Source organism: Scaptodrosophila lebanonensis, unplaced genomic scaffold (genome assembly GCF_003285725.1).
Source record: "Scaptodrosophila lebanonensis strain 11010-0011.00,11010-0021.00 unplaced genomic scaffold, SlebRS2 tig00000061-arrow-pilon, whole genome shotgun sequence".
Taxonomy (NCBI): domain Eukaryota; kingdom Metazoa; phylum Arthropoda; class Insecta; order Diptera; family Drosophilidae; genus Scaptodrosophila; species Scaptodrosophila lebanonensis.
In genome coordinates this window covers 8,598,911-8,626,873 of record NW_022060554.1, presented here as the reverse complement: position 1 = coordinate 8,626,873, position 27,963 = coordinate 8,598,911, and the positions used below count along the sequence as shown (strand labels likewise).

General features: G+C 33.7%; 7 protein-coding genes across 9 annotated transcripts; 2 read left to right on the top strand and 5 right to left on the bottom strand.

Annotated features, from left to right (window-relative positions):
• Positions 1-282: 282 nt before the first annotated feature.
• On the top strand, positions 283-7,693 carry LOC115624772 (tyrosine-protein phosphatase 69D). Its single transcript, XM_030519603.1, has 12 exons — positions 283-433; positions 955-1,057; positions 1,471-3,299; positions 3,784-4,020; positions 4,072-4,315; positions 4,636-5,524; positions 5,599-5,748; positions 5,810-5,920; positions 5,976-6,155; positions 6,820-7,127; positions 7,195-7,330; positions 7,388-7,693. The coding sequence occupies exons 1-12, from the start codon at positions 337-339 to the stop codon at positions 7,463-7,465; spliced, it is 4,362 nt and encodes a 1,453-aa protein (XP_030375463.1). The 5' UTR covers positions 283-336; the 3' UTR covers positions 7,466-7,693.
• Positions 7,694-7,755: 62 nt separating this feature from the next.
• Positions 7,756-8,972, bottom strand: LOC115624773 (ATP-binding cassette sub-family A member 3-like). The gene is made up of 3 exons (XM_030519604.1): positions 8,260-8,972; positions 8,001-8,087; positions 7,756-7,932 (listed from the first exon to the last, which is right to left on the bottom strand). The coding sequence occupies exons 1-3, from the start codon at positions 8,910-8,912 to the stop codon at positions 7,758-7,760; spliced, it is 915 nt and encodes a 304-aa protein (XP_030375464.1). The 5' UTR covers positions 8,913-8,972; the 3' UTR covers positions 7,756-7,757.
• A 127-nt stretch (positions 8,973-9,099) lies between these two features.
• Positions 9,100-9,839, bottom strand: LOC115624929. Its single transcript, XM_030519780.1, has 4 exons — positions 9,830-9,839; positions 9,618-9,773; positions 9,405-9,534; positions 9,100-9,256 (listed from the first exon to the last, which is right to left on the bottom strand). Exons 1-4 carry the CDS (start codon positions 9,837-9,839, stop codon positions 9,100-9,102), a joined length of 453 nt encoding a protein of 150 aa, XP_030375640.1.
• A 1,302-nt stretch (positions 9,840-11,141) lies between these two features.
• On the bottom strand, positions 11,142-14,120 carry LOC115624928 (ATP-binding cassette sub-family A member 17-like). The gene is made up of 7 exons (XM_030519779.1): positions 14,093-14,120; positions 13,934-13,982; positions 13,463-13,861; positions 13,224-13,367; positions 11,929-13,140; positions 11,177-11,871; positions 11,142-11,145 (listed from the first exon to the last, which is right to left on the bottom strand). The coding sequence occupies exons 2-7, from the start codon at positions 13,940-13,942 to the stop codon at positions 11,142-11,144; spliced, it is 2,463 nt and encodes an 820-aa protein (XP_030375639.1). The 5' UTR covers positions 13,943-13,982; positions 14,093-14,120.
• Positions 14,121-15,569: 1,449 nt separating this feature from the next.
• On the top strand, positions 15,570-20,006 carry LOC115624633 (huntingtin-interacting protein 1). Its single transcript, XM_030519392.1, has 9 exons — positions 15,570-15,700; positions 16,197-16,423; positions 16,502-16,696; positions 16,753-17,474; positions 17,551-17,660; positions 17,728-18,261; positions 18,323-18,758; positions 18,823-19,224; positions 19,295-20,006. The coding sequence occupies exons 1-9, from the start codon at positions 15,665-15,667 to the stop codon at positions 19,780-19,782; spliced, it is 3,150 nt and encodes a 1,049-aa protein (XP_030375252.1). The 5' UTR covers positions 15,570-15,664; the 3' UTR covers positions 19,783-20,006.
• A 531-nt stretch (positions 20,007-20,537) lies between these two features.
• LOC115624673 (kinesin light chain) lies at positions 20,538-24,223 on the bottom strand. Its single transcript, XM_030519470.1, has 6 exons — positions 24,102-24,223; positions 22,274-22,900; positions 21,877-21,997; positions 21,331-21,810; positions 20,891-21,196; positions 20,538-20,769 (listed from the first exon to the last, which is right to left on the bottom strand). Exons 2-6 carry the CDS (start codon positions 22,873-22,875, stop codon positions 20,752-20,754), a joined length of 1,527 nt encoding a protein of 508 aa, XP_030375330.1. The 5' UTR covers positions 22,876-22,900; positions 24,102-24,223; the 3' UTR covers positions 20,538-20,751.
• A 464-nt stretch (positions 24,224-24,687) lies between these two features.
• On the bottom strand, positions 24,688-27,774 carry LOC115624690 (protein ABHD18). 3 transcript variants are annotated; one of them, XM_030519496.1, is made up of 7 exons: positions 27,635-27,774; positions 26,905-27,172; positions 26,397-26,509; positions 26,159-26,297; positions 26,004-26,093; positions 25,004-25,749; positions 24,688-24,938 (listed from the first exon to the last, which is right to left on the bottom strand). In XM_030519496.1, the coding sequence occupies exons 1-7, from the start codon at positions 27,721-27,723 to the stop codon at positions 24,818-24,820; spliced, it is 1,566 nt and encodes a 521-aa protein (XP_030375356.1). In that variant the 5' UTR covers positions 27,724-27,774; the 3' UTR covers positions 24,688-24,817. The 3 variants fall into 3 exon arrangements, with proteins under 3 accessions (XP_030375356.1, XP_030375358.1, XP_030375357.1); XM_030519498.1 differs by lacking the exon at positions 26,905-27,172 and adding an exon at positions 27,407-27,537 and having other exon boundaries at positions 27,635-27,730; XM_030519497.1 differs by lacking the exon at positions 26,905-27,172 and having other exon boundaries at positions 27,635-27,766.
• Positions 27,775-27,963: the final 189 nt, after the last annotated feature.

The following is a 27,963-nucleotide window of genomic DNA, read 5'->3' as shown; positions in this document are numbered from 1 at the left end:
TGTAAATTGATCATAATATGTACATACATTATGTCAAGCAGTATATATATATATATATATATATATATATATATATATATAATAATAATAATACTTTCAAAATAAATACTGGTTTAAGACTAATGGCGTCTCAGTGCTCAAAAACTATGTACCCCCGACGATACCTTGATTCAGACCCCTTACAACACTATCACAAATTTGCCTGTGTTAAGGCTCGTTTGTTAGTCCGGCTTTATAATTGTTGTAGTATACAATTACAATTGTTTATAAGCTATTTTTTTTTATTAAGGAAAAAGTACTAATCAGTGGATTTGCAGTGCAAAATCTTAAAAAACAATGGAGTTTAAAAACTCCCTAACATTGACAGCCCAAGTTTTTCTTCTAATTTTTTTGTCAAGCAGTAAATGGGCGCTGGGACACATTCGACGAGAAGGTATAGACAGAATGCAAAAACGCTTTGAGCGTTAAATAAATGCTTTTATTGATGCTGTAATACTAATTAACTTTTAACATATTTGCATTAATATATAATTACACGTGTACATACATGCTCAAATATGTATGTATTGCCATGCAAAGTATGTACTTATGTATGTACATACATAAAAAGGTGTGAAAATCGGCGACATTCTCATTTACCATAGCATTTTCCCAAATGCCTAATTTCCAGCAACATTTAATGAGTTGGGTTAAGCCTCTGTTCGACTTTAGCTTAATGATATGCTCTACAAGTTTTCTATAGATAAATTTAGATTAGTGAACAAACTACGACTACGCCCAACTCGCGCTCCTGCCATGGGGGTGGAATTTTATTAAAGGGCGCCTGCATGTTTAAAGGTTTAAAGATTGAGCGATTCTGAACGCAAATATGTATTTTAAATGACTAATATTTAAATACTATTATGACTATTGTTATTACATATGTAGCTCAAAAAATCTATTGTATGTTTTCAGAATGGGCAGAAATCGGAAAAAACTGGTCGTTACTATGTAGATCTGAAAATGAGGCTGCATCATGGATATTTAACAACAACACAATTGAGAAAGCAAATAGAAGGTATGTTTTATGATCTCATAAAAATACATTTTTGATAATTCAAAGCGAATAATCAAAACACACATGCTCAACTTCAAGCCATAATATTTTCCAATTATTAGGGAAATGACTTCGACTTAAAAAGAATTCTTTAGTAAAAAAGCAGTAAAAAACTCATTTAATACATTTATATTTAACCTTTAAAAATTATTTAAAAGCCTAAATTTGTTTTGTGAAGAGTTGGGATTTTGTCATGTCAACAAAGCAATTCAAAAGCCTTTACTCGAACTTGATTAAAACAGAACATAATTAAAATATTTATTAATATTTCTAAAATTTAAATTCAGCTTTCATTTAGATTTAATATTGATGTGTATCGCGTGTTTCCTACTCTATTTAAATAAAAAAAAACAATAACTTTTTTTAAATTACAGATACAGCATTAAAGCAGAAATGATTAAAACCGATGAAAACCTCACCAATAAGTTTAGCAACAAGCTAACGATACACAATTTAACTGAATCAGATACCGGAAGCTATTTCTGTGACACTGCGTGGAACAATCACTCGATTGAATTTAAATTACAAACATTCCTCCACCCAACAATTGTTGAAAGTACTCCAGAAAAAATTAAATGTCTGATTGAGGAAGCTGTTGAGTTATATTGCTTGATACGCATTTACCCACAAAATACCTCAATACACGAACAATTGAAATGGCTTAAGGATGGTAGCTCTTTTGCCTCTCCCGATAATACGTCCGCCATTTCATCAGTCAATGTTACTCATCTAAACTTTACACAATCATTTGTAGGAGTAAATAAAAAGGATAATGGCACATATAAATGTGTCCTGTATAACGAGGCTGACGTTGAGATTACTTCAAAGGAAATAACACTTCTTATATTGGATGTTCCTCAAGTCAGTATTGATTACGCAAAAGCAGTTGGAGCTAATCGAATATATCTGAACTGGACCGTAAACAATGGAAACGATCCTATTCAGAATTATTTTGTGCAGTATTCACAAGAAGGTTCGCCATCATTTATATATCACCCAGATTTCATAAGTGGCAACAATACATCATACGTGCTTGGTAGTTTTCAACCGAATACTACATATATTTTACGTATTTCGGCAAAAAATTCCCGTGGACGCGGGACACACCATACACACCCCAATGGGATAACCACCCTAACGGCAGATCCAGTGTTTATACCAAAGGTTGAGACAACAGGGAGTACGGCATCAACTATAACAATTGGTTGGAGCCCTCCACCCCAAGAGTTGCTCGAATATATACAGTATTATGAGTTAATGGTTTCTGAGTCTGGGGAGGTTCCAAAACTAATTGAAGAAACTGTCTACCAACAAAACTCAAGAAACTTACCATATATGTTTGATAACCTAAAAACTGCAACCGACTACGAGTTTAAAGTGCGTGCCTGTAGCGATCTAACAAAAATTTGTGGACCATGGTCTGAAGTTGTGAATGGTACAACAATGGACGGTGCTGCCTCAAAGCCTACTGATTTAACTGTGCATTGCCATCGTCAAAATATTTCCAGACTTAACTCTATTTCGATTAGCTGGAACGTGCCGAACAAGCCGAACGGCAAGATAGTTTCATACCTTATTACTATAGAAGGAAGCTACCAATACAGCCTCCCCAGTGGTGTTCATACGGAAAAATTGCCACCAAAAATCCGAAGAATCGATGAGCCAAACCATAAGACAGTCTACGATGGAGCGGATCCTAATACAAACTATACCGTGGCAGTATCGGCCATTACGCGTCATAAGAAAACTGGCGAATTAGCGCATGGCAATTGCTCCATGCCTGTGTCTGTTCCAACTGTCGACAGAACAATGTGGACCAAAGTTAAGCTTAACCAGAATGAATATGTTATCAAGCTGTATTTGCCCAAAATTAGTGAAAGAAATGGTCCCATCTGTTGCTATCGAATTTATCTAATTAAATTAAAAAATGGAAACAAAGAACTTCCCACTCCCGACAAATTGGACATTGCTACTTATCACCAAGTTCACAACGACACCAAAATGCTAGGCGATACATATATAGCAGAAATGATCAGCAAAAAATACTTCAAATCAGAAATATTTTTAGGCGATGGAGTACGCTTTATTGAGAACTCTGAAACTTTAATGGATAATGACAACATATGCCGCCGTTGCCTGGAGGGTACTCCGTTTCTACGAAAGCAGGAAAAAGTCCATAAGTCTGCAAACGATATCAATCCAAGTAAAGTATTATTTCATTACAAATTTATATTATACGAAGTGTACGGTTTGTAAGCCATTACATATGACATGACGAGACTATATAAATCCGACTGTGCGTCTGTCTTTTTTAACCACTACTCTTAAAGCTCGCAATAAAGCATATTACCATTTTATATATCATTTTAAAAAAATATGTTATATAAAATGAAGATTTTTTTTATTAATATCTTTTTTGTTGTTAATAAAGACTTTTGGATCCAAATTCCATTTTAACAATAATGATGACATATCTGATTGTATCACTTCTGTGTCGCGAATGGTGACCCATTCTTCCTAATTAAACATTAGATAGACCGACATAGTAGGGTATTTAGTTTGCGGACCTTGATCATAGAGGGAAAATCATAGAGGGTATATGTAGCTTCGTCGAAAATGATGAAACCTTCTTTGAGCGTTTCACAGAGTTATATAGTAAAATATATTAATAAATTCCATTCTTTTAGTATTATCCCAAAAGGAACAATTAACTAAAGCTGGCAACTTAACGGAACACGCCTTCAAAATACTAGAAAATAAGAAACGGAAGCGAAGAAATCCAAAAGCTGCAATTAGTAAAGAGGGCGATACAAATTTAAATTTGTACAATCAATCTTTTGCACAGGAGTCCGCGTTTCTTCCAGATATATGGGATGGCAAATTAGATATTAATTCAAATTATACAGGCTTTTTGGAAGTAATTGGTAAGTGGCACATAGATGACGCAAGTCTCCAGCTAATTATTTTTTAAACAGTTCCGGACGGAAATTCTGTGCTAATGGCCTACAGCGACTATTTCGCCATAATTACTCCGGCAACTGAAGCTGAACAGCTTCAAAACTTGGACGACTCGGACTTCTACTATATGGGCGTGAAGGCCCTAGCGGTTGTAATTGCAGTAACCATCATGTTTATTATAATATGGTTTCTCTATGACCATAAAAAGAGCAAAAATGCAATTCGTGGGGAAGACGCAATTACACTGAGAGATTCACTCAGGTAAATACTATTTCTTTACTCTATTTGGTATATTATATATTGCTTGAGTTTCTCAAATTCGTCCTGCAAAAACTTCTAGGGCTTGGAATGATTTAAATTTTCGGACATTTAGTCTAGTCGTTAGCGAGTTTAATTTTGCTTTTACCTTTATTTCAAACGAAAACTTGTTTCAAAATGAATTCAGCTGAAAACCAGCTATGTGTAGTTACCATTACTACAGAATAATTACTTACTAATTATAATGAAAATTGAATTTGATTGAAAATGAATTGTTCCTTGTTAGGTGCAAATACAATTATAATACTTTTTTATACTTATAGAGCTCTATTCGGAGGTCGTAGCAATAATCATAGCCACTTTATAAGCTCTGGAAACAACAAAGGTTTTGAATCGGGTCCGATTCACAAATCCGACTTAATAAATGCGTATAAAAGCCGGCATAAAGATACAGACTATGGATTTCTTCGAGAATACGAAATGTTACCTAATCGCTTTAGTGACCGAACAACAAAAAATACAGATTTGAAAGAAAATGCTCCCAAAAATAGGTATCCCGATATAAAAGCCTACGATCAAACGAGAGTGAAGCTGTCACCTATCAATGGTCTTCCGTGCTCAGATTATATTAATGCAAACTTTGTCATTGGATATAAGGAAAGAAAGAAATTTATTTGTGCACAAGGTCCAATGGAAGGTACAATTGACGACTTCTGGAGAATGATATGGGAGCAGCATTTGGAGATAATTGTGATGCTGACAAATTTGGAAGAGTACAACAAAGCAAAATGTGCGAAATATTGGCCAGAAAAGGTACAAGATACTAAAAAGTTCGGAGATATATCTGTGAAATTTACACAAGAGCGAAAGACTGGTGACTACTTAATCAGATCTCTAGATGTATCCAAAACTAATTTAATTGGCGAAGAAGAAGATCATAGAGAGATAACACAATATCACTATTTGACATGGAAAGATTTTATGGCTCCGGAGCATCCACATGGGATTATCAAGTTTATTCGGCAAATAAATTCAGTATATTCAGTTCAAAGAGGGCCTATATTAGTGCATTGTAGTGCCGGAGTTGGTCGAACAGGTACACTAGTTGCATTGGACTCTCTTACCCAACAGCTAGAAGAAGAGGACACAGTATCAATTTTTAATACTGTTTGTGATCTACGTCATCAGCGCAACTTTCTGGTGCAGTCGTTGGTAAGTGTTGTACTTACCTTATCTAATAATATAATATTTAACTGTTCTGGTTGTAATTTTGTTTTTCGTTATAGAAACAATACATTTTTCTCTACCGGGCACTACTGGATACTGCCACATACGGAAATACTGAGATAGCTATCAACTCTATGCCGCAAACAATTGAATCTTTAAAAACAAAACCTGCGGATGGAAGCAAATGCAAGTTAGAGATTGAATTCGAGGTAAGTAATTGTTTGTGTATACATATGTTTGTGATTAACTTTTATCATAATTATAACATAGAAGTTACTATCTACAACGGAGGAGGTCAGTAAGTCATGCTGTATTGGCGAAAGTGAAGAAAATATGTCAAAAAATAGAAGCCAAGAGATTATTCCTTATGACCGTAATAGAGTAAGTATTTTTATTGATTTAATATATATTTTATACATTGAATGTTTTCGTTTAGGTTATTTTAAGCCCAGCACCCATGAAAGAAAATTCCACGTACATTAACGCTTCATTCATCGAAGGATACGATAATACTGAAACATTTATAATTACACAAGATCCTCTTGAAAATACCATTGTAGACTTTTGGAGAATGATTTCAGAACAAAGTGTCTCTACACTTATTATGATATCTGAAGTAAGTACTGTGACCTTATTATTATAATACATATTATAAAATGTCAAGAACATCATTGGGGAAAGCTTCAACTGGTCTTTTAAAAGAATTAAGAATTATGATTTTTAAGATCCTGGTCTTAATGCAGATAAATGATCATGTTTAGTAAACGATTTCATTTCCATTTAGCCATCTCATACAAGGTAGAACATCTCTGCATTCTTTCATTCTTTATAGTAAGTAGAAAGACACCCATACCCCACAAACTACTTATGAACTCAAAATATCTATCTAATTTTTTTAAAATTAAAAATGTACTTGTTCAACATGAAACTTTTTCCAATCGGATTGTGAAATTCTTATCTAAAGATTAAGGGAGCTGCGTACACTCATGCATGCGGAATATTTTCATAGATATAGAGCATTTATTTATTGGTTTTTATGATCCCTTCAACGGGTTTTATATTTGTATTTGGTTTTATATTTGTAACGCACAGAAGGCGATGGGAAAGTTCTTAAACAATCAGCCGGAATAATTAATCAGTGACAGAATAATTAGTTATAACCATATCCGCCGTCGGATCCTATGAAAACTTGACTGTCAGATTAGCAGCTTCCGAGCTATCGGACTATTCAAGAGTCATAGTATATATATAAAAGTAAAATTGTATTTTTATTATTCCAGATTGGGGATGGTCCACGAAAGTGTCCTCGTTATTGGGCGGATGACGAAATTCAATATGATCATATACTTGTAAAATATGTACACAGTGAAAGTTGTCCTTATTACACAAGACGAGAATTTCACGTTACTAACTGTAAGATAGACGATACACTGAAAGTTACACAATTCCAGTATAATGGTTGGCCAACCGTGGATGGGGAAGTTCCTGAAGTGTGTCGAGGGATAATAGAACTTGTGGACCAGGCTTACAACCACTACAATAGTCGAAAAAACAGTGGTTGTCGATCACCTTTGACTGTTCATTGCAGGTAAGTGATAATATTGAAATCCAAAAAATTGCATTCAAAACTTTTATTTATTTGTTGCGCAATACAGCTTGGGAACTGACCGAAGCTCAATTTTCGTTGCCATGTGTATTTTGGTCCAGCATCTTAGATTAGAAAAAAATATAGATATATGCTCGACAACAAGAAAGATACGATCTCAGCGACCGGGACTTATTAATTCATACGTAAGTATAAACAATATTCCAGTTTATTTCAAATACGTGTCATCACTTCTTTTTTAGGCACAATACGAGTTCCTACATCGCGCAATAATAAATTACTCAGATCTACACAATTTGTCGGAAAACTCATCAGATTAAGTAAATTATGTAGATTTAAAAATATTAAATAATTTAATACTTTTGTATATATATCAGAATCTCTTAGTTTAATGCATCTGCGCCGATAATTTGTATAAATTTTGATAAATAATTTACGTTTGCCATTATTATAAAATACAATTTAGTAAGGCTACCAAAGGAAGAATATTAATATATTTTATAAGATTCTGTGTACTAATAAATAACAACTGTAACTTTTACACTGAAGCATATATTTTGTGTTTTTTCCCTTATCCCGTTAGTATCCATGTACTTGTATTATTAATAATTCTTATTTAAGAATTCGAAAATTTTGCGTCACAAAAGTCAATTCCATGTTCTCTTGTCTCAAGAAATACTCTGAAATATTAAGTTTTACACGGTTCTTTTCTATAATTTCGAACGCTTTGGCAAGTGGAATTGAGGTACTGTAAATATAATAGATGACATCACGTTGATTTTTTTCTCTAAGCAGAAAAAGGAAAATAATCACGTTAGAATATGCAGAATTATGGACGACAAAAGTTGCTCTTACAATAAGTACACCCTTTCAAAATAGGTCAATAAAAACCACGTAATATTCTGTACACTCTGATCTTCATTGCTTGGACTCCGTTGAAGCCTAGAAATAGAAAATCAATGGATCACCAATAATACTGGAAATGTAACCTCATTCTCATTTACTTTCAACAACTCAAAATTGTTTAATAACTATTTTCTCTTCGACATTTGTTGATATCAATAAACCAAAAATATGCAAATATCGAAAGGAAAATGTAATAACAAATATTTACCGTGTTCTTTGAAGTGTATATGGCCTTATTTTAATCAACAACACTAAGCCGCGAGTAGCATTTCCTTTAAAACTTTCAACTGGTCCGATTCGAACTAGTTTTCCACGCTTCAGTAGAACTAATCGTGTGCACAAGGATTGAAAGTCCTCCATGTTGTTTGAGGACAGCAAAATAGAACTCCCACATTCATTAACGCCCTTAAGAATGTCTAAGACATCTGATCGGTGAGCCATTTCTACTCCAGCTGTCGGCTCATCCAACAAAATGAGAGGTGGTGTACCAATTACGGCTATCGCAATACTGAGTTTCCGTTTATCACTAACTGTGTAGTTTTTCGATCGCTTATTCAAATGTTCCTTAAAATTTAAATTTTCTGCTAGCTCTTCACTGATTTCTCGTACTTGTAAAGGCCTTATGCCCCTTATTAAGCAAAATATTTTTAGGTTTTCCCGTCCTGTGAACTGAGGCTCAAAATAGTTCAATTGTGGACAATAGCCCATATATTTGTAAGCCTTAAATTTGTTGCGTTTATGGGAATGAACGTTAATTCCTTTTACATACACGACGCCTCCAGATACTTTCATTTCAGATACAATCACTTTGTGAATTGTTGTTTTACCAGATCTTTCACCAACTAGTCCAACGACATCCATTCTGGTGGAAAAAGTGCATAACGAAATAAAATTTTAAATGGGTTAATTTTAAAATTGCCGTCTTTGGCGCACTGGTTTCGGCTTAGGATAAAAATGTCGTAGCTCTGTCTAGATTATGCAAATGAAATTATCTGTTGGATAGCTTAACTTATAATATGCTACTACATTTCAAGATACATTTTTGCTCTTACGGCTTCATTCCAAAGGATACACCCTTAATTGGATGGTGCGCCTTTACATAATCAGTTTTCACATTTTTTAAGACAAGTGGGTGATTTCTCAACTCATTGCGAGTCATATTTCTGATGTTGCAATGATCATCAATTATCATTCCACCTCTAAACCTGAAAATAAAGTAATACAAATTGTGTTCCGTGTTCTACATAGAATAGAAATTCATCAAATGTAAAGACTTATCAAAATTCTGTCCATATTTTGTAAATAATAAAAAAATAATAATAAATAAATAAATGATATTTAGAATATTTTTACCGGGAGTCAGATACGCAGTTTGATCCACGTTCACATAATAAAATCACGGAAAAGAATAAAACTGTTGAAAACAGAAGTACCAAGAGGTATGGCAGGGCAGGCCATATACAGGGAACATGTGGATGTAAGCCTGTAAAAAGGAATACAATTTAATAATGTAGTGAGAAGGGGGTCAAGTTAATTAATAATATGTGTTCATTTAGTACAGCTTACTACAATCCGCGTATTTCTTTGAATTCTCTTCTGTGCAAAATCTGTATGACGATGCATGAATGCAGACTGAATGCAAAGCTGCGATGGCCGAATAGGTAGGAATCAAGTATAAAATACCGAATGGAATATCCGGTGCCACCAACACAAATGCTATTGCTAAAATACATTTTAATTAAGATATAAGTTAAGTATTGAGAAAGATATATATATACTTGTAGTCATGTTGTTGTAACCCAATATTGTTTCTGAATGGAACATATAATGCCAAAATCTTTTTCACACGCAACTTTAGATGCCGACCTGTGACTTAGATGAACTTTGGAAAAGATATCGCCTTATAAATACGTATCAAAATTATACGTCCCACGATAAAAAAAAAAACGAATATAACCTTTTACCCTTTGGGTACAGGCTATAAATAATATAGGTATGCATAATCACTTTTAAACTATTTTTTTCATTGTCTACAAAAATAGGATTTGTAAATATTTCCATACAATTATGCAGTCCTGAAAGGGGAAAAGTACATAAGTCTGAATAAATTAGTTTTTCTTTATGAAAATATTGAACTGAAACTGAATTTATAATAAAAAACACTGGTTAAATGCATATCTCCAATTCAGAAATAATATGACTTTCAACTAATATTACTTACCCAAGAGAGAGAGCATGGCAGTCGGTAAAAGCCATGCGAATATTGCACGATTAAAAAAATACGTTATGATATATAGAAACGTCAATAGCGCTAAATTGAACAGAGTTAACGCAATCACATATCCCACTTCAAATAAAGTTGAAAACAAAAGGAAATTAGATTTGGATTTTTTATGTGCTTACGATCATTTCGACCACAATACAGAGGGCATTTTTTTATCTTAAAAAAGGATTAGCGATATTATGACATTCTCAAAACAAATGGAAATACCGCTATAAGAAATGCTTTCTTCTTGGCATGTTGTGAAGTGATACGATCGATTCTATGAAAATTTAGGGAAATTTACCTAATTCGTCGTCAAATTGTTTTCCAAGACTTAGAAACATGATGAGCAACAAAGCCATTGATAATAGTTCGAGCCAAAACCAATCCCATAATAAATGGGCCAACCAGAACGTGGCCATATTTATACCTTCGACTTGCTGAAGAAGCTTGAAGCCAATAACTCGTTCCCTAATAATAAAAGCGGCAAAGAAGCCACTCAATATGCTTATACAGAGAAGTATAAGGTATAGGTATCCACTTTCAAAACAACTTATTTCTTGATGTGCCGCGTATTGCGAATATTGAACAGCCTCATATGGGTGGTGGATGAAGCGCAAATTGATCGAAGGGTTTTCCATATTTTTGCTATATCCGGAACAACTCAAATCGCTTCAAAATATGCCGTAACGATTAATTAGTTAAGTAGTTTAAGATTTTAAAAAATTGAAGAGCTCACCTGTTGGCTAAATATTTAATCATAGCTGCAGCAACGGCTTCAGAATGCAGCCATTTGGGATTATAATATAACTGACTAGTACAGTTCTTTACCTGCAGAGCGAAAATGTATTTTTCCTGAAACAGCTTCTGTTTCGTCTCAAAGTCATCCTTTTTTATTTTCTCTACAGTACACCCAATTTCTTTTAAAGATTTGTACTTTTCTTCATAGATCGAGGCTTTTGTGCTTTTTTGTTCTTCATCCTTTACCAGTGCAATTTTGCACATAGATTTATAGGGATTTTCATTGAGTTTCAAGGGCTTCTGAGATATAAGTCTGCCTTGTTTGTTATCTTTATAATAAGATAGTGGCACTGGTTTTGGAAAAAAATATTTGTGCGCAGCGGCAAATGAGAACAGCAATAAGAAGAACAGAGGAAAAAATAGAAACCAATTGTACTTCATGTGGTACGCCTTCTTAGATAGCATTGCCTTCCATTGGTTCATTAGTAACCGTCCTCCCCGAAGTAAGCATTCATCTGGCTTTGGCAAATTACATGAATAGTCGCACTTCACTGTGCAGTTGTTGTATTGGGGCAGTGTGGCATTTACAAATTTTTCTAATGTAGGTGTAGTTCCAATACCAATGGCTCCCATGTTAAGATAATTTGATGTTGATTCCAGCTCTTTCAACAATGGAACTATAGCTAAGTTGTTTTCCTGGGGTATGTTGTAGGACACTTCATAAATTTTTTCAGGAGATAATCTCGTCTCAGGAATATATTTCATAACTAGTAATGTTATTTGAGGCTCCTGACATATTTCACCTTGGGGACATACCTGCAATATAGGAAAAAGTACAGTGTATAGCCGGAAAACAATTATTAGATGATATACCAGCTGATATCCAGATCCATAAACATTCTTTAGAAATGTAGATGTTCCATTAAAAATCAATTGTCCGTCACAAAGAATCGATATTCGATCTCCTAAGAAATCGGCTTCTTCTATTTGATATGTTGTAACTATTATAGTTCGACATTGTTTTTCCATTTGCAATAAATTCCAAAGTAGTCGTCGCTCACACGGCTCCATTCTCTCACTTGGCTCATCTAACAATATAATCCGTGGATTCCCACAAAAGGCGCAAGCAACTGATAGTAATCTTTTGTGTACTGGTGATAAATTTCTACTTTTGATATTCCTATAATTCCAGAGCTCCAAAGCTTTCAAATACCTTTCAATAGCCTGCCATTTAGCACCCCTTCTAATATTTCTAAGTGTTGCAAAAAAGTCCATATGCTGACTAACTGTTAACGAATCAAATAACGCATCATGTTGTGGGGACAGTCCCAACGATTTCCTCGTGCTACTTCTATTACTAAACATATCCTTGTTGTCAATTCTTACCGACCCAGTGTCTGGAGGAATACTTCCAGAAATTGAATTAATAACAGCAGATTTTCCCGAATTTGAAAGCCCTAATATAACGGTTATTTGATCATCATACATATTCATTGAGAAGTTCCTTAATGGAACCTTATTATGCTGAGATTTCCGTAACATAATTGTCTGAACAACTGCCGGATTTATAATGTTAGATGTCCTAGCTCTCATATAGGCAATAGAATCATTCTTAGAAAAACGGCTATGCCTTTTAAAAGTCGAGACTCCGTACCTGCCAGGACAGCATTCCTCAAATACACAACACAACATCAGTAATATGAAAGCACCTACAATCATCATTATAGGGATGATGCCAAAAAAAAAGGAAGTACGATCAGACTTGGTGTAATGTTCCCATTGCAAGCCAGTACAATCTACATCTTCATAACGTAAAATTTGCTTAATACCAGTGAGGAATCCAAATTGAAAGTTAAGGGAGAGTAAAGCTCTTAGAGGAAAAGAAGTTACATCAACGTACAAATACAACACGTAACTAATAAGGCAAAAGTATGCTAAGAAAAAGCATCCCAGAATCAGAGTTTGAAATAATACATAAGTGAAGAAGCAAAAACATATTCCTGATATTGCCCATACTGTAAAAAATAAAAACAAGGCCGTGAAGCTGGAACAATTAAGAATGTTTCCGTTGTCGCATAGAGGTGCCTAGAAAAAAAGGCATTAGTTATGTATAAAAAGCATTTCTACTACGCACTTAAAAAATAAAAAAATTGAATTAAAATACATACTTTTAAAATGAAAATGGTCATCCAATTGATAAAGCCAAGTAAAATAAATGATGACAGAAACCAAGAAATATATTGAACGAATGCACTTGCCCTTGATATACTCATCAGATCTCTTAGCTGCAAATTTTTTTCTCTTTCCATATGCTAAAAAAATAAAACATTAATAATTAATTTCCCTTTCCTTATAATTAATTCAATATAAAAGTAGAAATCAAAATTCTCGCTCATTTAATACTTACCATAACTAAACGTATAAACGGATACATATATAAAGTACTAAAATAAAGTGGTAATATGTTTTCCCGCGCGGCTTTGAGCGGATCTCTGATCATCTTTTGCAATTTGTTCTGGTAATCTGAGTCAGAGTTAAACGGTTGGGATGGAATATAAATTTTCATAGGTTCAGTGGCGAAAATAGTGGCGTACATAACTTGCAAAAAACCTTCCTTTACATAAACCAAGTCTGACTTATCCGAGTCCACTTGCAATTGTGAAGTTTTCCACAAATCCAAAGGAGCTGTTCGAAGAACACTAGGGAACCGTATTGTAAATGTTTCACCCTTTGAAACAATCCCGCCTAAATAATTTCCATCTTTCAGCATGTCTGCCAATCTTTCTTCGCTATCCGCAGGTATAACCTGTTGCAGTTTTAGGATTCGCTTTAATTCCGATAGCAATGATTTTTCATCGTTTTTATTTTCTGTATATACCAAGAGCATTTTTAAAGGGCCTTCGTCACCTACTTCATCCACAGAATTACTACAAACAAACATAACAGTATATTAATTAGAAGAAATTTGGAATGCCAAGAAATAGAAAACAGCTATAACTTTTTTTTAATAAACACAACAATTATTAGAAATACTTACTACAATGCATTCAGATTTCTGATATCCCCAAGTGTTCCGTTTCGGTTGGCAAAGCAATGTGTCATATTCTCATTATTGTGACTACTTCTTAACCATATGAAATGCAGCATAGATAGTGGAATTAGTAGGTAAACTATAATTTCAAATCGGGCATAAGCCCTAAAGTTCTTTCTTAAAAGTACACAACATTTGGACATTTTTGAAATCGAAAATAACCTGTAAAAAGCGTTAATAATTGGAAATGTATTTATTATAAACATAACTTTATGCAAAGATGGGGGAAACAAATGAAATTTAGATCCATCCATTTTAGATCCATTTCTTTAAAGTGGCCTGTTCCATAATGAAACTATTGAGTCACTTATTTTCTAGTAATGTACTTCCACATACACCTAATTCTGTTTTTACACGATAATTTAAGCCTAAGTCGTGTAAAAAAACCGTGTGCAGACATTGATCATTTAAAAAATTAATCGTGCTAAATGGAATAAAGTCGTGTAACCATATATAAAATTTTTATTTTTCATATATATTTATTTAGAAATAAGGAACCAATCACCTATTTTTGCATATGATCCATTTTTTTTACACATTTGTCTGGAACCAATCTATCGTGTAAAAACAGAATTAGGTGTATTGGTAAAGTGAATATTTGTGCTTAAGTAAAGTTTCACTGAAGGTAGTATATACCTATTTTGAGGGTTATTATAAACATACTTACAATTTTGTTAGTTAGTTAGTTTAGTTAGTTCTTTAGACGTGAGAAGTGTGTCGGGCCAGTTATGTACATGCATATGTGTATGTTTTAGGCGGTGTGTAAAACAGCAATTAATTATATTTGGCATATATTAAAAAGCCTTCTAAATCTTTCTTGTATTGCGGCATTCATTTGGATATATTTTATAATGTTTGGCGAAAATAACCATTAGGGGAATTCCGGATTGCTGTTGAATATTTGATTTTGTTTATCAACTTTTCACTACCCTTTCTGTGGTGTCCATACAAACCACCGAAATTGTGGGGAAAACGGGCTCAATTATTATTAATAATAATCAGAATAATCAAATCAATTCATACAATTCATTCTCATTCAACTTTATTAATGTCAAATGTTTTCCATGTGTTAATCCATAAATCTGCGAATTGTCTATTGAAATAAAACCGTGTTTCGAGTCGAAAACTAACAGTAACACACCTGAAATAGGTATAAAATTTTGATTTTAAAAAATGCATTTCTCTGACAATTTCCCTACTTTTTTCTTTCAGTGTACCAAACAGTTAATTTTAAATATTTTGAAACTAGTGACTAGTGATTTTATCTACTCGTGACAATGCTACCATCGCTTAATATATCGTGCACTTATCGAATGCGTGTTAAAGTATGTGTGAAATATGTTTAATATTGTATGAATCAACTTATGTACATGCATTATATACATATGTATTCGCAGTATGAATTGTATACAACTTTGTTGATAAGATAGTTATATATGAAAATACCCATTTCTTGTTCAGTGTGTGAATCATATTTGGTACACTTAGACACCGAAGCTCCATATTATAAACTTCACAATGTCAACAAATAGCGAAAAGGACTTCTATAATTTGGTATGTAGCCACAAACATACAACATATGTACAGATATGTATATATATGTATATATATATGGATATGTATTCTTATATGCAAGCTCATAAATAAATAACTCGTCCATGCGTTCGTAGCATTTAATATTAGCCTACCTCAAGCGCTTCGGATTTATAAACATTTAATTCTTAGTCATACATACATATGTATGTACATATATGTATGTATATATGCCGGTGACAAGTCCCCAGTATTAGTAAACTGTAAAAATGCACACGAGTGTACATACATATATACATATGTACATATGAATAAAATCTACGCACCTACAGATGCACAGGTATACATATGTATGTATAAATACATAGTATCATATGTATGAGTGAGTATATGTAGGTCAGTATGCAGCCGCTTGGGTACATACATACATATGTACGTGTGTATGTTAACGGTAACAATGCGGGTACGCATTGTACGCTAACCAAATAAACAATAATGCAATTACATTGTTTTACAGACTATCAGTGTAAATAAGGCTTTGAATGGAATCGAAGCTCCATTAAAAACGAAGCATGCACGATCTGTCATCATTATGATCCACAAAGCGAAAGAAGCTAAATCATTTTGGAGGGTAGTGTCCCGCCAACCCCTTATGGAGAGTAGATTCACGGCATGGAAATTTTGTCACTTACTGCACAAAGTCTTAAGGGAAGCACATCCATGTGCGTTGCAACATTCCCAAAGGTGCGAATACAAGCTGTTCCCTTTTTTATTTATATAAATATTTGATAAAATGTATTGTTCGTTGCAATGTTCCCAAAGCCAAAAAACAATGATTCTGGAGATAGGCAAACTTTGGGGTCATTTACAAGACGATATTGGATATTGTATAAAAGCATATACCAAGCTCCTCGTTACTAAATTGAGCTTTCATGAAAAGAATCGTATGTATCCTGGATCATTACTGATTGCATTCGCCGACATCGAAAAAGTTGCAGAAGGAGACATCAATTTTCAGTGAGATAATATTTTTATATTTGATATTATGAACCTTTTTCACAGCATTGTTTTAGCTTCCAGCTGTGTGTAGAGATTTTTGACTACTTGGATGATATAATTGCACTACAATTGACAATATTTTCTTCTATTAATACGTATCGGATGTCCTCCATGACGCAGCAAGGACAATGCAGATTGGCTCCATTGATTTGCCTTATACAGGATTCCAACGCACTTTATGATATAAGTGTGCGACTAATGTTTAAGCTGCATGATGTATTGCCTAAAGATGTGTTAAATGGTCATCGAGATAGATTCAATGATATATTTGTTAAGTTGAAGTGTTTTTATGAAAATGTTCGGCCACTGCAATATTTTGCAGATCTGATCAAAGTTCCATTATTGCCGGAGTGTCCAAACTTTAGATCCCATACTATCCAAACTTATGTAGCACCAGTTTTAGTTGTGCAACCAGAGCCAATCGTCGATGATCTTGTAAATACTAACTTTGATAATTCCTCTGAACTGGATGGAATTGTAGTTCAACGTGTGGAAACGTTGGAAAATATTATAAGTGATAAAGAAGAAATTATAGAACAGCTTAAAAGTAAACTAGATATTTTTAAAACAAAATATGACGAGCTTGAAGTAAATTATAGCCGTGATATATCTGAACTTCAGAGAAATAACACGGCTTTAAGTAACGAACTCGCATCGACGAACGAAATGTGTTCGAGTATGCGGTTGGCAAAAGATGAACTGGAACTGCAATTATCAAATACCCCTACATTAAATCGTAAGTGAATGATTCGTACTATAAAAACTATTTTATTTGTGAACTTCAAATTTCGGACTGAAATACTTTTTTACAGAAAAGGTTTTGGAGGATGAAGAAAAGTTAAAACTATCTGCTGAAAAGTTTGACAAACTAAAAACAATGTATACTCAAATCCGAGATGAGCATATTAATTTGTTACGGCAGGTGAGATTCAATGTAATTTATTGCTTAAACAGTTTTTAATATATTCACAAAAATATTCAAAACACAGCAAAGCGATTCATCAAAAAGGTTAACTAAAGAAAAACAAACCAATTCAGAATTGATGTTGGAGATTAAGTCACTTAACCATGACATGTCAGAGCTCAAAGGACACATTGATGAGTTGACAGAGAATAACTCAAATCTTTTAAAAAGAATTGATGAGCAAAGTGAACACTTTATTAAATTTGAGTCACTTCAAAAAGACTTGAGGACAAATTTTGAAGAAACTATACAAAAGAAGGATGAAGAAAATATTTCTTTACATTCTACTGTTCAACAACTAAAGGCGAAGGAAATTGAACTTGAAAATCATAAATCACAGCTTCAGACCACTGTGGAGAAACTAACCCAAGCGGAAGACATAATCAAAGCTAAGGACGAAGAAATTCAAAAAAATTTGGCTCACTATGAAAAAGAGGCGAAAACCCGTTCAGTAACATTTGAAGAAAATGAAAAAATGTATCAAAATGATTGCCACAATTTACGTTCAAATTTGGAAGAATTACAAAACAAATTAATGCAAAGTGAGCAGTCTTCTGAGGTAAGCATCAGTATTCACTCCTTCTAAATTTACTTTTGTATATATTATTATATGGTATTAGGAACTAAAGCAACGTATAACATCCCTTCATCAAGAAAAAGAAGAGACTGGACAAAAATATTTAGACCTAGAGAAGCAAGTCCATATACATAAGGGGGAGCTAAACAATGTAATTAAGGAAGCTAATGTGCTGAAAGACTCCAATAAAAAATGTCTCGAGGATACTCAAGAGCTCAGGCAACTAATTATTAAAACTATTGAAGAGATATGCGCTTCCAAACTTCAGGATTCCACACAGCAACCACTGGAAGTAATTCCGAAAATAATTCTGGAAACGGAATCTTTACTTGATAAAACGGTATCTTCATCCCAAGCGTCGGCCGCCCTTTCCATATACAAAATAAAAGATATCATTAATTTGGGATACACCTTTGTAAAACTGTATGATCAATGCGATTTAATATACAAATCAACTACAGAAATTGAAAAAGGACAAAGTAAGTGTCAAGCACAACAGCATTTTTGTGATTATAAATTTGTATTAATCACTTTTGTCCACAGATATTTTCAGCCAAATAAGATCAATTTGCACGCAATTCTTGCGACTTTTTCAAAATCTGCAAAATGAGAAAACAAATCAACAAACTGATGAAATTGTAAATGAAATAAAAATAAATTTGAACACTCTTAAGAAATTGGTTCAAGAATTATTGGACACTTACGACAATAAAGTTGATCTGGACAAATTGGTCCAGATTGAGCTAAAGGAAATGGATGTTGCTATAGAAGCAGCTGCAAGCCAAATTATGGAGCTACTGTCAAGTGCTCGCAAAAAGCACAACGGAATAAAGTTGGAAGTTAATGAGAAGATCTTAGACGCCTGTACTACATTGATGGAATGCATAAAAGTTCTAATTGTGAAATCGCGTATTCTTCAGCAAGAAATAATTTCGTCTCGAAAAGGTAGTAAGGAAATTATCCTGAAACAATCATTCAGTACAATTTTTAAAATAACATTTCTATCTTTATACAGGAAACGCTACTGTGAACGAGTTCTATAAACGAAATAGTCAATGGTCCGAAGGCTTGATTTCTGCATCTAAAAGTGTTGCAAAAGCTGCAAATTATCTAGTTAAAGCAGCCAATAATGCTGTTGTAAGCGAATCTGGACAAAACTTTGAGCTAATAGTCGCTGCCCAGGAAATTGCTGCTTGCACTGCCCAATTAGTTATTGCGAGTAAAGTGAAAGCGAACGGCGAAAGTAAAAGTCTAACCGATTTAACTGATGCGTCTAGGAGCGTAACTAAGGCAACTGGTACTGTCGTTGCCACCGTCAAAGATTGCAACGTCCAATTGGAGCAAGCGACGGATGTTGAATTTTGTAAACTGACACCATCCCAAATTAAAACCATGGAAATGGAAATACACGTAAAGGTATTACAACTGGAACAAGCACTTCAAACACAACGATTTAAGCTGTCAGCATTCCGCAGGGAGCATTACCAAACCACAGAGTATTAAAATGCTATTCAAAGAAAAGAACATTGCACATTTTAAGTAGTTAACTTGTTTTTTAAAGTTTATACGCATATGTATGTTGGAAACATAAACATAAACAACTCTACGTTAACCCCAATATGTACCCACCCGCAAGTACCTGTCTAAAACCTACATTATTGGTGGTTTTTATATTTTACATCATATTGTTTTGGGTTCGTAAATAAAATACAAATTATGCAACTGAACATCACGAAGTTTATATTTCAGGAGCGTATGAAAATAGCTTTAAATACAATGTCAATACCGGAGATCCGCAAAATGGCAGTAAATAAAAATCGTTTTAATAATTTTACTCGTCCACTTCGTTTTTGAATCACAACAAAAACACGACTTCATTAAACAATTAACTTTTAAGATAAAACGTTGCTAATAATAAAAAAAATGTCATTGCGGGAAAATGGAGAGGCATCTCAAAACAACATAAATTCATCTTGTCCAGTACTTAGGAGAATATGCGTACCAAGGTTGGTGAATCTAGCTCTAAAACTTAATACCACGCCTCCATCTGGATTTTACAAAAAATAAACGATTTCCTTTAGTTACAAAATGAGCACGAACGCGTAAAGTCCGTACATTATCCGTATTATATCTGTATCGGGAAGAAAGTTGTAGAACTATAGTAGTAGTAATTGACGAACAATTTCGATTCGCCACGCCCTGCAGATCATATATGTATGTACCTATACTATAATATCACTAAATCTAAAAAGTGTACATGCCAGTGTTTTACACATGTTTATATTTGGTTTATTATACGAAAGCATTATATGATTTTTTTGTTTTTAGAAATAACAAAGTACAAAACCTTTAGTATTTCTTCACATAAAATTGAGAAACTTAATTATATTAAGGAATGAATAAATAAAATGTATGTTTGAGTTAGCTTATCAAGAGCACAAGTATTATTTCAACCGTATCCAACAGACTGGTTTAAGGCTTAATATTTTTCTGCAACGATACAAAAAAATAGATCGAAAATTTTTATTTCCAGACATATGCCAGTTAATTATGCATAAATATAACTGTTGGAAGAAGCGTCCCGATAAAAAATAATCTACGGAACTCTTACCTCATCAGAGAACTCCATGTCGTCTTTCAAATGCTTAGAGCGTCGTTTCTCACTCGTTGTGAGAAGTTGTGCCACTTTAGTTTGCTTTGCTAAATCGTAGGCTTCCTTTTTGCTACGCATTGCACAGTCCTCTAGGGTTTCAGCAGCTTCGAACATACCCTGTCGCCTATAAAGGGCACCAAGATTTTTCAAAGTTGTTGTAACAGTGGGAGAATCAACTTTAGCAGCTTTGTGCCACCCTCCATATTCGCCATATGGTGTGTTCTCCCGATTATCGTATTTGTGTTCTTCCCGTTCTTCAGCCACCTAAAAGTAACATTTTTTTGAAATACTTTATTATTTCAGTATGTTCCAGCATCATTTTTCGTATTGATGCACTCATACGTACAAACATTTGTATCATAAATGATTTAAATCGTTATAATCTAATTGCATTTTACCTGCCAAATAGGTTTATTTTTACTGTCAATAGCTCCGAATTCCCTCTCATGTGCTCTAGTCAAGACTTGCTTGTACAGGATTTCAGCTTCCGAATATTTTCCTTGCTTCAGATAGCAACTAGCCAAATTATTTTTTGTTTTGGCTACATTTGGATCATCGGGCCCAAGTTTAGATTCGTAGATATCGAGAGCTCTCTGATAATATTTTTCAACTTCGTCATATTTTCCTTGGTTTTGGCAAAGCAAAGCTAGATTATTAAGCTGCTTTGCAACGTCGGGATGATCTTTGCCAAGAACCTTTTCACGGATTTCCAAAGCACGCTTACACAATGGTTCAGCATCCTTGTATTTGCCACGCTTACCATACAGTACAGCCAAATTATTTAAAGTAGCTGCCACTGCTGGATGATTCTCTCCGAGCGTTTTTCCACGAATAGACAAAGCGTCATTAAGCAAGTTTGCAGCCTCCTTATATTTATTCTGAACAAAATTAATAAATAATAAAGTTAATAAATATTTTTGTATTTTCATAAGATTATCTCTTACTTGGTCACGATAAACCAGTGCCAAAATATTTAGCATAGTTGCAACGTCGGGATGGTCATGACCACTTGTCTTCTCAAGGTCCTCCAGAGCTTGCTTACAAAGAGGCACGGCTACCTCATATCTGAAAATATAAAGCATTCATATCTGGCTTATGGGCACAAAAAATCCATATTTATTTTTTTAATTAAGAAAAAAATAGGTAAGTTACATTTTTTTTTTCAGTTTGTAAGGTGCATTAATTAATAATTTAGATGAGAGTATTTTTAAAATAAACAGTATTCCCGATAAATTTGTGAATATTTTTGGATGTAGTATAAAAAAAGTTATTTGACATGCGAATGATTTACATAGTTATTTGAATATACTTCGGTAAATGGGATAAAAAATAGTACAGTACCTTCCTTGTGAAGCATATTGAATCACTAGATTGTGAAGTGTGCGTAAGCGTGCTGGAATTTCGTAGCCAGATGTTTGATTTGCAAATTGGCTTGGAGGGGTTGGAGACATATTGTTTCTATCATCATTCTCTTCATCCGGAAATAGTTCGACAACCGGATCAGCGCGTGGCTTTTCGCAAGAATCATCCTGATCCTGATTATCGTCATACTTTTTCACGGATGCCATAAATTCGAGATGTTTCTTTTCTTCTTCCAACTGTGCAACCAATTGTTCAGATGCTTGAAACTTTTGTTGAGTATTGGCCAGTTCATCACGAAGCCATGCGTTTTCCTGATGAAGTCGGCGCACTTGTGTCTTAAGTTTTTGCTTTTCGGCTTCAATATTTTGTAAGTGCGATGTGAGAGCCATCATAACTTGAGCTTCGCTCAGTCCTAGTTCGATGTTCTCGATGTTTTTTCTCAGTATGTCGGATTTTTCATTATCTTTTTGAACTTCGGCAATTCCGTTCATTAATGAGACATGTTCTACGCGCAAAGCTTCCAAGCCTTGCAAAACTGTTTTTGTGTTGAAAATTATTTCATCTTGTGACATTTGCGTCATTTTGCCGATTTTTTCAATTTTCTGGCTGCAAATAAGCAACGGACATAATTTTAAATTATAAAATAAGCTCTTTTCCAAATCGACAATTAAGTCAAACAAAATTGACGCATATATTTAAACTTTTTATTTACATTCTGTAATTCTTAATGGCTTTTGAAACAATCATTTTAACTTAATTTAACTGGCAGCTACAATTTTTCCTTCTACTTGTAATCGATAGAAAGGAAGAAGAAGACTAGGTAATGCGCATGTTCATGCAGTGATGATTCAACTCCAAAAACAGAGTTTATTTCGCTTTCGAATCACCCCAACAATACAGGGTGGCTATAAGAAACTTAAATAGTCAAGGGGATATGGTTCTTTCTTATTAGTCCCAGTGTTCGCTCGAGTATTGGGCAGATAACAGCCGTAAATGAAAAATGCACAACGTTCCGTTACACTCAAATAATATGTTAAAAACACAATTGCTAAAACTGATGCAAATTAAACGCGTTTTCATAGGTGGAATAGGTTGATTTCATACCAAATCAATCCAATCACCATTCTCGAAATTGAGTTGTGCATACAGAAAAAGCCGGAAGTGATACGTATATACATATGTAACTAAGTATGTACATGTACATATGTATATATACATACATACGTATCTAATGCATATTCACACGGTTGTATGATAATCGCACTGCACTTCCAACTGCAACGCCAATCACTTAATTATGTTGGAAACCATCTGACAGTTTTATCAAATAAATATTCATACATAAATCCGATAAATTATGCCTGCCTGTGAGCACGTTTATACAAAATGTATTGCACTTTCGCGATGGAATTGTTTACCGTAAAGTATAACTAGTCGAAGATTTATGTACTGAAAGTAAATAGGGCAGAACGGGTTGGCAGTCTAAAACTTACGAAAATTGAGACAATAAAATTATTATGTTGTCATCACTCTTACTTGTTAACTACAAGTATTATATGTATGTTCATATATGCATATGTACTTATACTCATTTTCAGATAAGTTGACATCTCATAAACGGTTTAATTATATACATATACACATCCATTTTTATTTGTATTTTGCTTTAAAATATATTAGTTATGGTAATTCATCTACATTTTGTATATATGTTTCAGATACCTACATATGTATATAAATATGTATGTATGTACATATATAATCTTGCTTGTGTAAGTACATTCACATATGACTCGCCTATACGTACAATATATTTGCGTTGGCAAATGCCTGCTTGAATATAGAGTTCAATTATAGATGAACGGTTAGTGGGCTTTTCTGCCGTCAATTCACTGTCTTAATTGTATAATAACAATTTTAGTCAATCACAAACAATAGTTAAACAAAAGTAAAACACTACACTTACTACTTGCACCACCAGCGAAGTGTTTAGCGATGAGATATATGTATTTATAAAGTCGCTACTTTTACACAAGTCACAGCTCTTATATTCTCATAATAATCGTAATCGCTTATTGTAATCGATTAATTTATTTATGAAATTTACAAAAGAAACGTATTTTTTTAAATAAATTTATAACAAATGATAATTATAATTGAGACAAAATTATTATTTAATAAGCACAGTTATTGTTATTGATTAAGCAGGTAGGAAATATAAAATGTCAAGTTCAAATTATGCAAAGAAAATATTTAAAAAAAAGAGCGTTAGGCCTACATTGCTTGTATTCGGTAACGAAATCGAGTTTATGTTGTACTTACAAAGTCATATTAATTAGTTCATGGAGCAGAGTGTTGCTCTATTTAAATGAGCTTGCACTTTTCAAATCACCTAAATTCGAAAGACTATAATATGTATATTATTTCACATTTACATATAGCACATATTGTTTAATGTTTTGTACATAGCAATGCTAGGTCTATTATTTTTCACTTGTTACCAATTTGATTCTATCTCCTTAATTAAGCTGTTTTAGCATATTTGTTTATTAATTCCTGATATGTCATTTCGCATTTTAAATCTTCACCAATATCGCTTCCATAGTTCTTTTTGGCTCTTTCAAAAGCTTCTATAATACATGATCTGTAAGTAAAAATTGTTTTGAATATTTACACGGTTATTTTAAAAAGAAAGGAGGTCCGCACTACCTAAACAGTTTTTGATGCAAAACATACGCGCTCACATGGCCAGCATCAAGGTACCGTACTTCAGCTCCAGGCCATATGTCTTCTAGACTCGAACAGCCATCCCTTGGAACGTATGCATCATCTTTTGCACATACAGCTATGATTAAACTTGTATCAAAAGGCACAGAAAAGTTTTTCAAATGGGTGCATTCGTCCATCATGCCTCGCATAAATTGTAGGGCTTCTCTTTCCCACCAATTCGTTTTCGTTATATCAATTTTTTCTTTATTGTTTTGTGCAGTCATTGGCAATATAAATTGCATTAGTTTGGTCAAGGTTGAGGTGGATGTGTGATGTGATGCGTCTTGCTGATTAGATCTAATTGGTTGTGGGGGGCTTAAATCGGATTTTATTTTTATTTTACTACTATCTTGACCTTTTAGCGGTAGTGTTATATTCGTCGAGGCGTCCATTTTAATATTTTGCATAGATTTTGAAAGAAAAATGGAGTTGCTTTCAGTTGGTGATGGATTATTTTCTGATTCGTACTTATCGCCAACATCACCTAACTCTTGAATTTTTCTTGTATCATTTATGTCCTCTTTTAATTCGTGAAGCGACTGATTAAAATTTTTTATAAACTTTTGTCCAGCTTCAAAAGCGTCATCGATAACAGTAACCATTTTTGAGAGGCGCTCTCGATATTGGCCATCAGAATAATATTGCATTTCCAGCATGTCCCAGTTGATCGACTGACTCATCACTCCCTGAAAGATAGACATATATACAAATGTGGGATTAAATAGATACATTTGTATATAACGCAATTATCATTAATTTAATTAATTTGGCCGACGTTTTGAAGGGATACCCATCGTAACTCACAGCTGCTGATATTTTTCTTCAGATCTACAAGTACAAGTCGGATTGATCACGCATAAGATTGGCCTCTTGTCTTAAGATTATATCCATTGCTTAGACTGAAATTATTTTTGATCCTAATGGTATTATATTCACTTACAGTAGTAAAAACAGCAGATGCTGTAGACCATGACAAGCACGGAACGAGGACAATTGGTTTGGGCCAGTTAGTTGCGGCTAAAGAAGCCATCTGAATAATAGGAAGACAAAGATAATTATTTTTATGTAATTATATTCCTTGTGTGTTATACATACATGACCTCCCATTGACAATCCAGTTACTCCTAAAGGTCCGAATCCATTTCTTTCACACCAATGGAGGAGAACAAGACATTCCAGGATTAGGCAACCACCCATAACAAATATATCAGACACATTGTGTAGGTTAGATCGCCTGAAATTGTAATATTAAACAATGATGGGATAAATATTAAATATATGGATGTTAAATTAGTTATATTGCGAAAAAAGGAAATTAAATATGTCGTATTACGTTTGATCATCCGGTTTCCTTAGCCCATAGAATGGGTTTTCCAAAATGATGGATCCAATATTAGCATCTTTCAGCAAAGGTTTTGCGATAAAGTTTCGCCTTCTCCAAAAGAACTGAAATATAATTGTAGAAAATAAATGTAAGAACTTGTAAACCGTTTTGAGCGAAACAGTCGAAAGTGTTCGAATAGGAAATACCCCAGAATCGAAAAAGATAATTTATTAATATTTAACTACACATACTTCCTTGTAACTTTTGCGTGAACAAAAACCAACTCTTGAAACTGTATTGATAATTAAAAACCCGGACAATATTGATGATTAATTTTGAACCATGTCGACAGGAATACAATCCGTCATAGACTAAACTATACTAATATACAGAAATTCAGCATTTTGTTCCAAGCTTGACATTAGAAGACGCGGCCTTTTGTTTATACATACAGTATGTTGTTGAGGTAAATCATAATAGATCACTCTCGATTGTAGTATTCAATTTGTATACGCACATGATCTCCAGTTCCAGCCAAATGTATGCAGATCGGTTTATACTTTTCATTGACCCACTTATTGGGTATAATTAATTGAAAATATGCATGTTTAGATGCTTTCGGTACGACTCCTGGCAAATGTAACTCTAACGGTGTTATAAATTTTCCTTCTATTAAAGTGCTATCTGAGAATGTTTCTTTTTTTATAATTTCCACGGGGTAGTCACGTGGAACCAGTTTAAAGCACGTTTCTCGGCGGGAAATAATTTTTCTAAACTGAAATACTCTAAAAATAAACGTATTCATATTGATGAAACCGAATTAGCAAAATATGCAAAGATTATAATTTATAAACATATGTTGATGGTTCTTTGTCCGGATTGAAATCAGTTGAATTTAAATTGAAGAATAATCGTGGTACAAATTTGATATATTTAATAAATACCCATGAACCTAGATTCCTACTTAACAATTTGAAATGAATAAATTCTGAAGTAAAAAATTGGAGTTTTAAACTAACTAATTGTGTGAGGAATCCTCCACCGATTTGATGACGTTAACTCCTCTTCTCTGTCTAGATGAATTAGATCGAGTCATCTCTTAATGTTGAATCCTCCTCCGGGCTCGACACATTCACACATAGTTGAAATACTTTATTCAAGAGAAATATGCAGAAAAGCCATATGCACTGGCTTGTTATGTAAACATTTGGGTCGAGCCACCACCGCCACCACTGGTATTCCCTTACCTACGTAGGTTCTCTGGCTTTCCCCATCCTCTTTCAAAAAACCTAGTTATAAGCATTCGACGGTACAGGCTGTCCAATTTGCTTGGCATGATTAAAAGGAACTTTGTTAATAAAACTAATAAAATTAAAACTCTTGTTATTCTGTCACTTTATCGAAACAGATAGTAGTGAGACCGTTTTTTGTTTAGAGTATGTCACCAAAAAATGTTTCATGAAAATACTAAATACTAATAATTTGAATGCTATCACTACCAGTAGTTTTTAAGCTCGCTTTGTTTCCGACATTTATTAATTACTACAATTTTGCTTGCTAAGAGCAAGATCTTTAA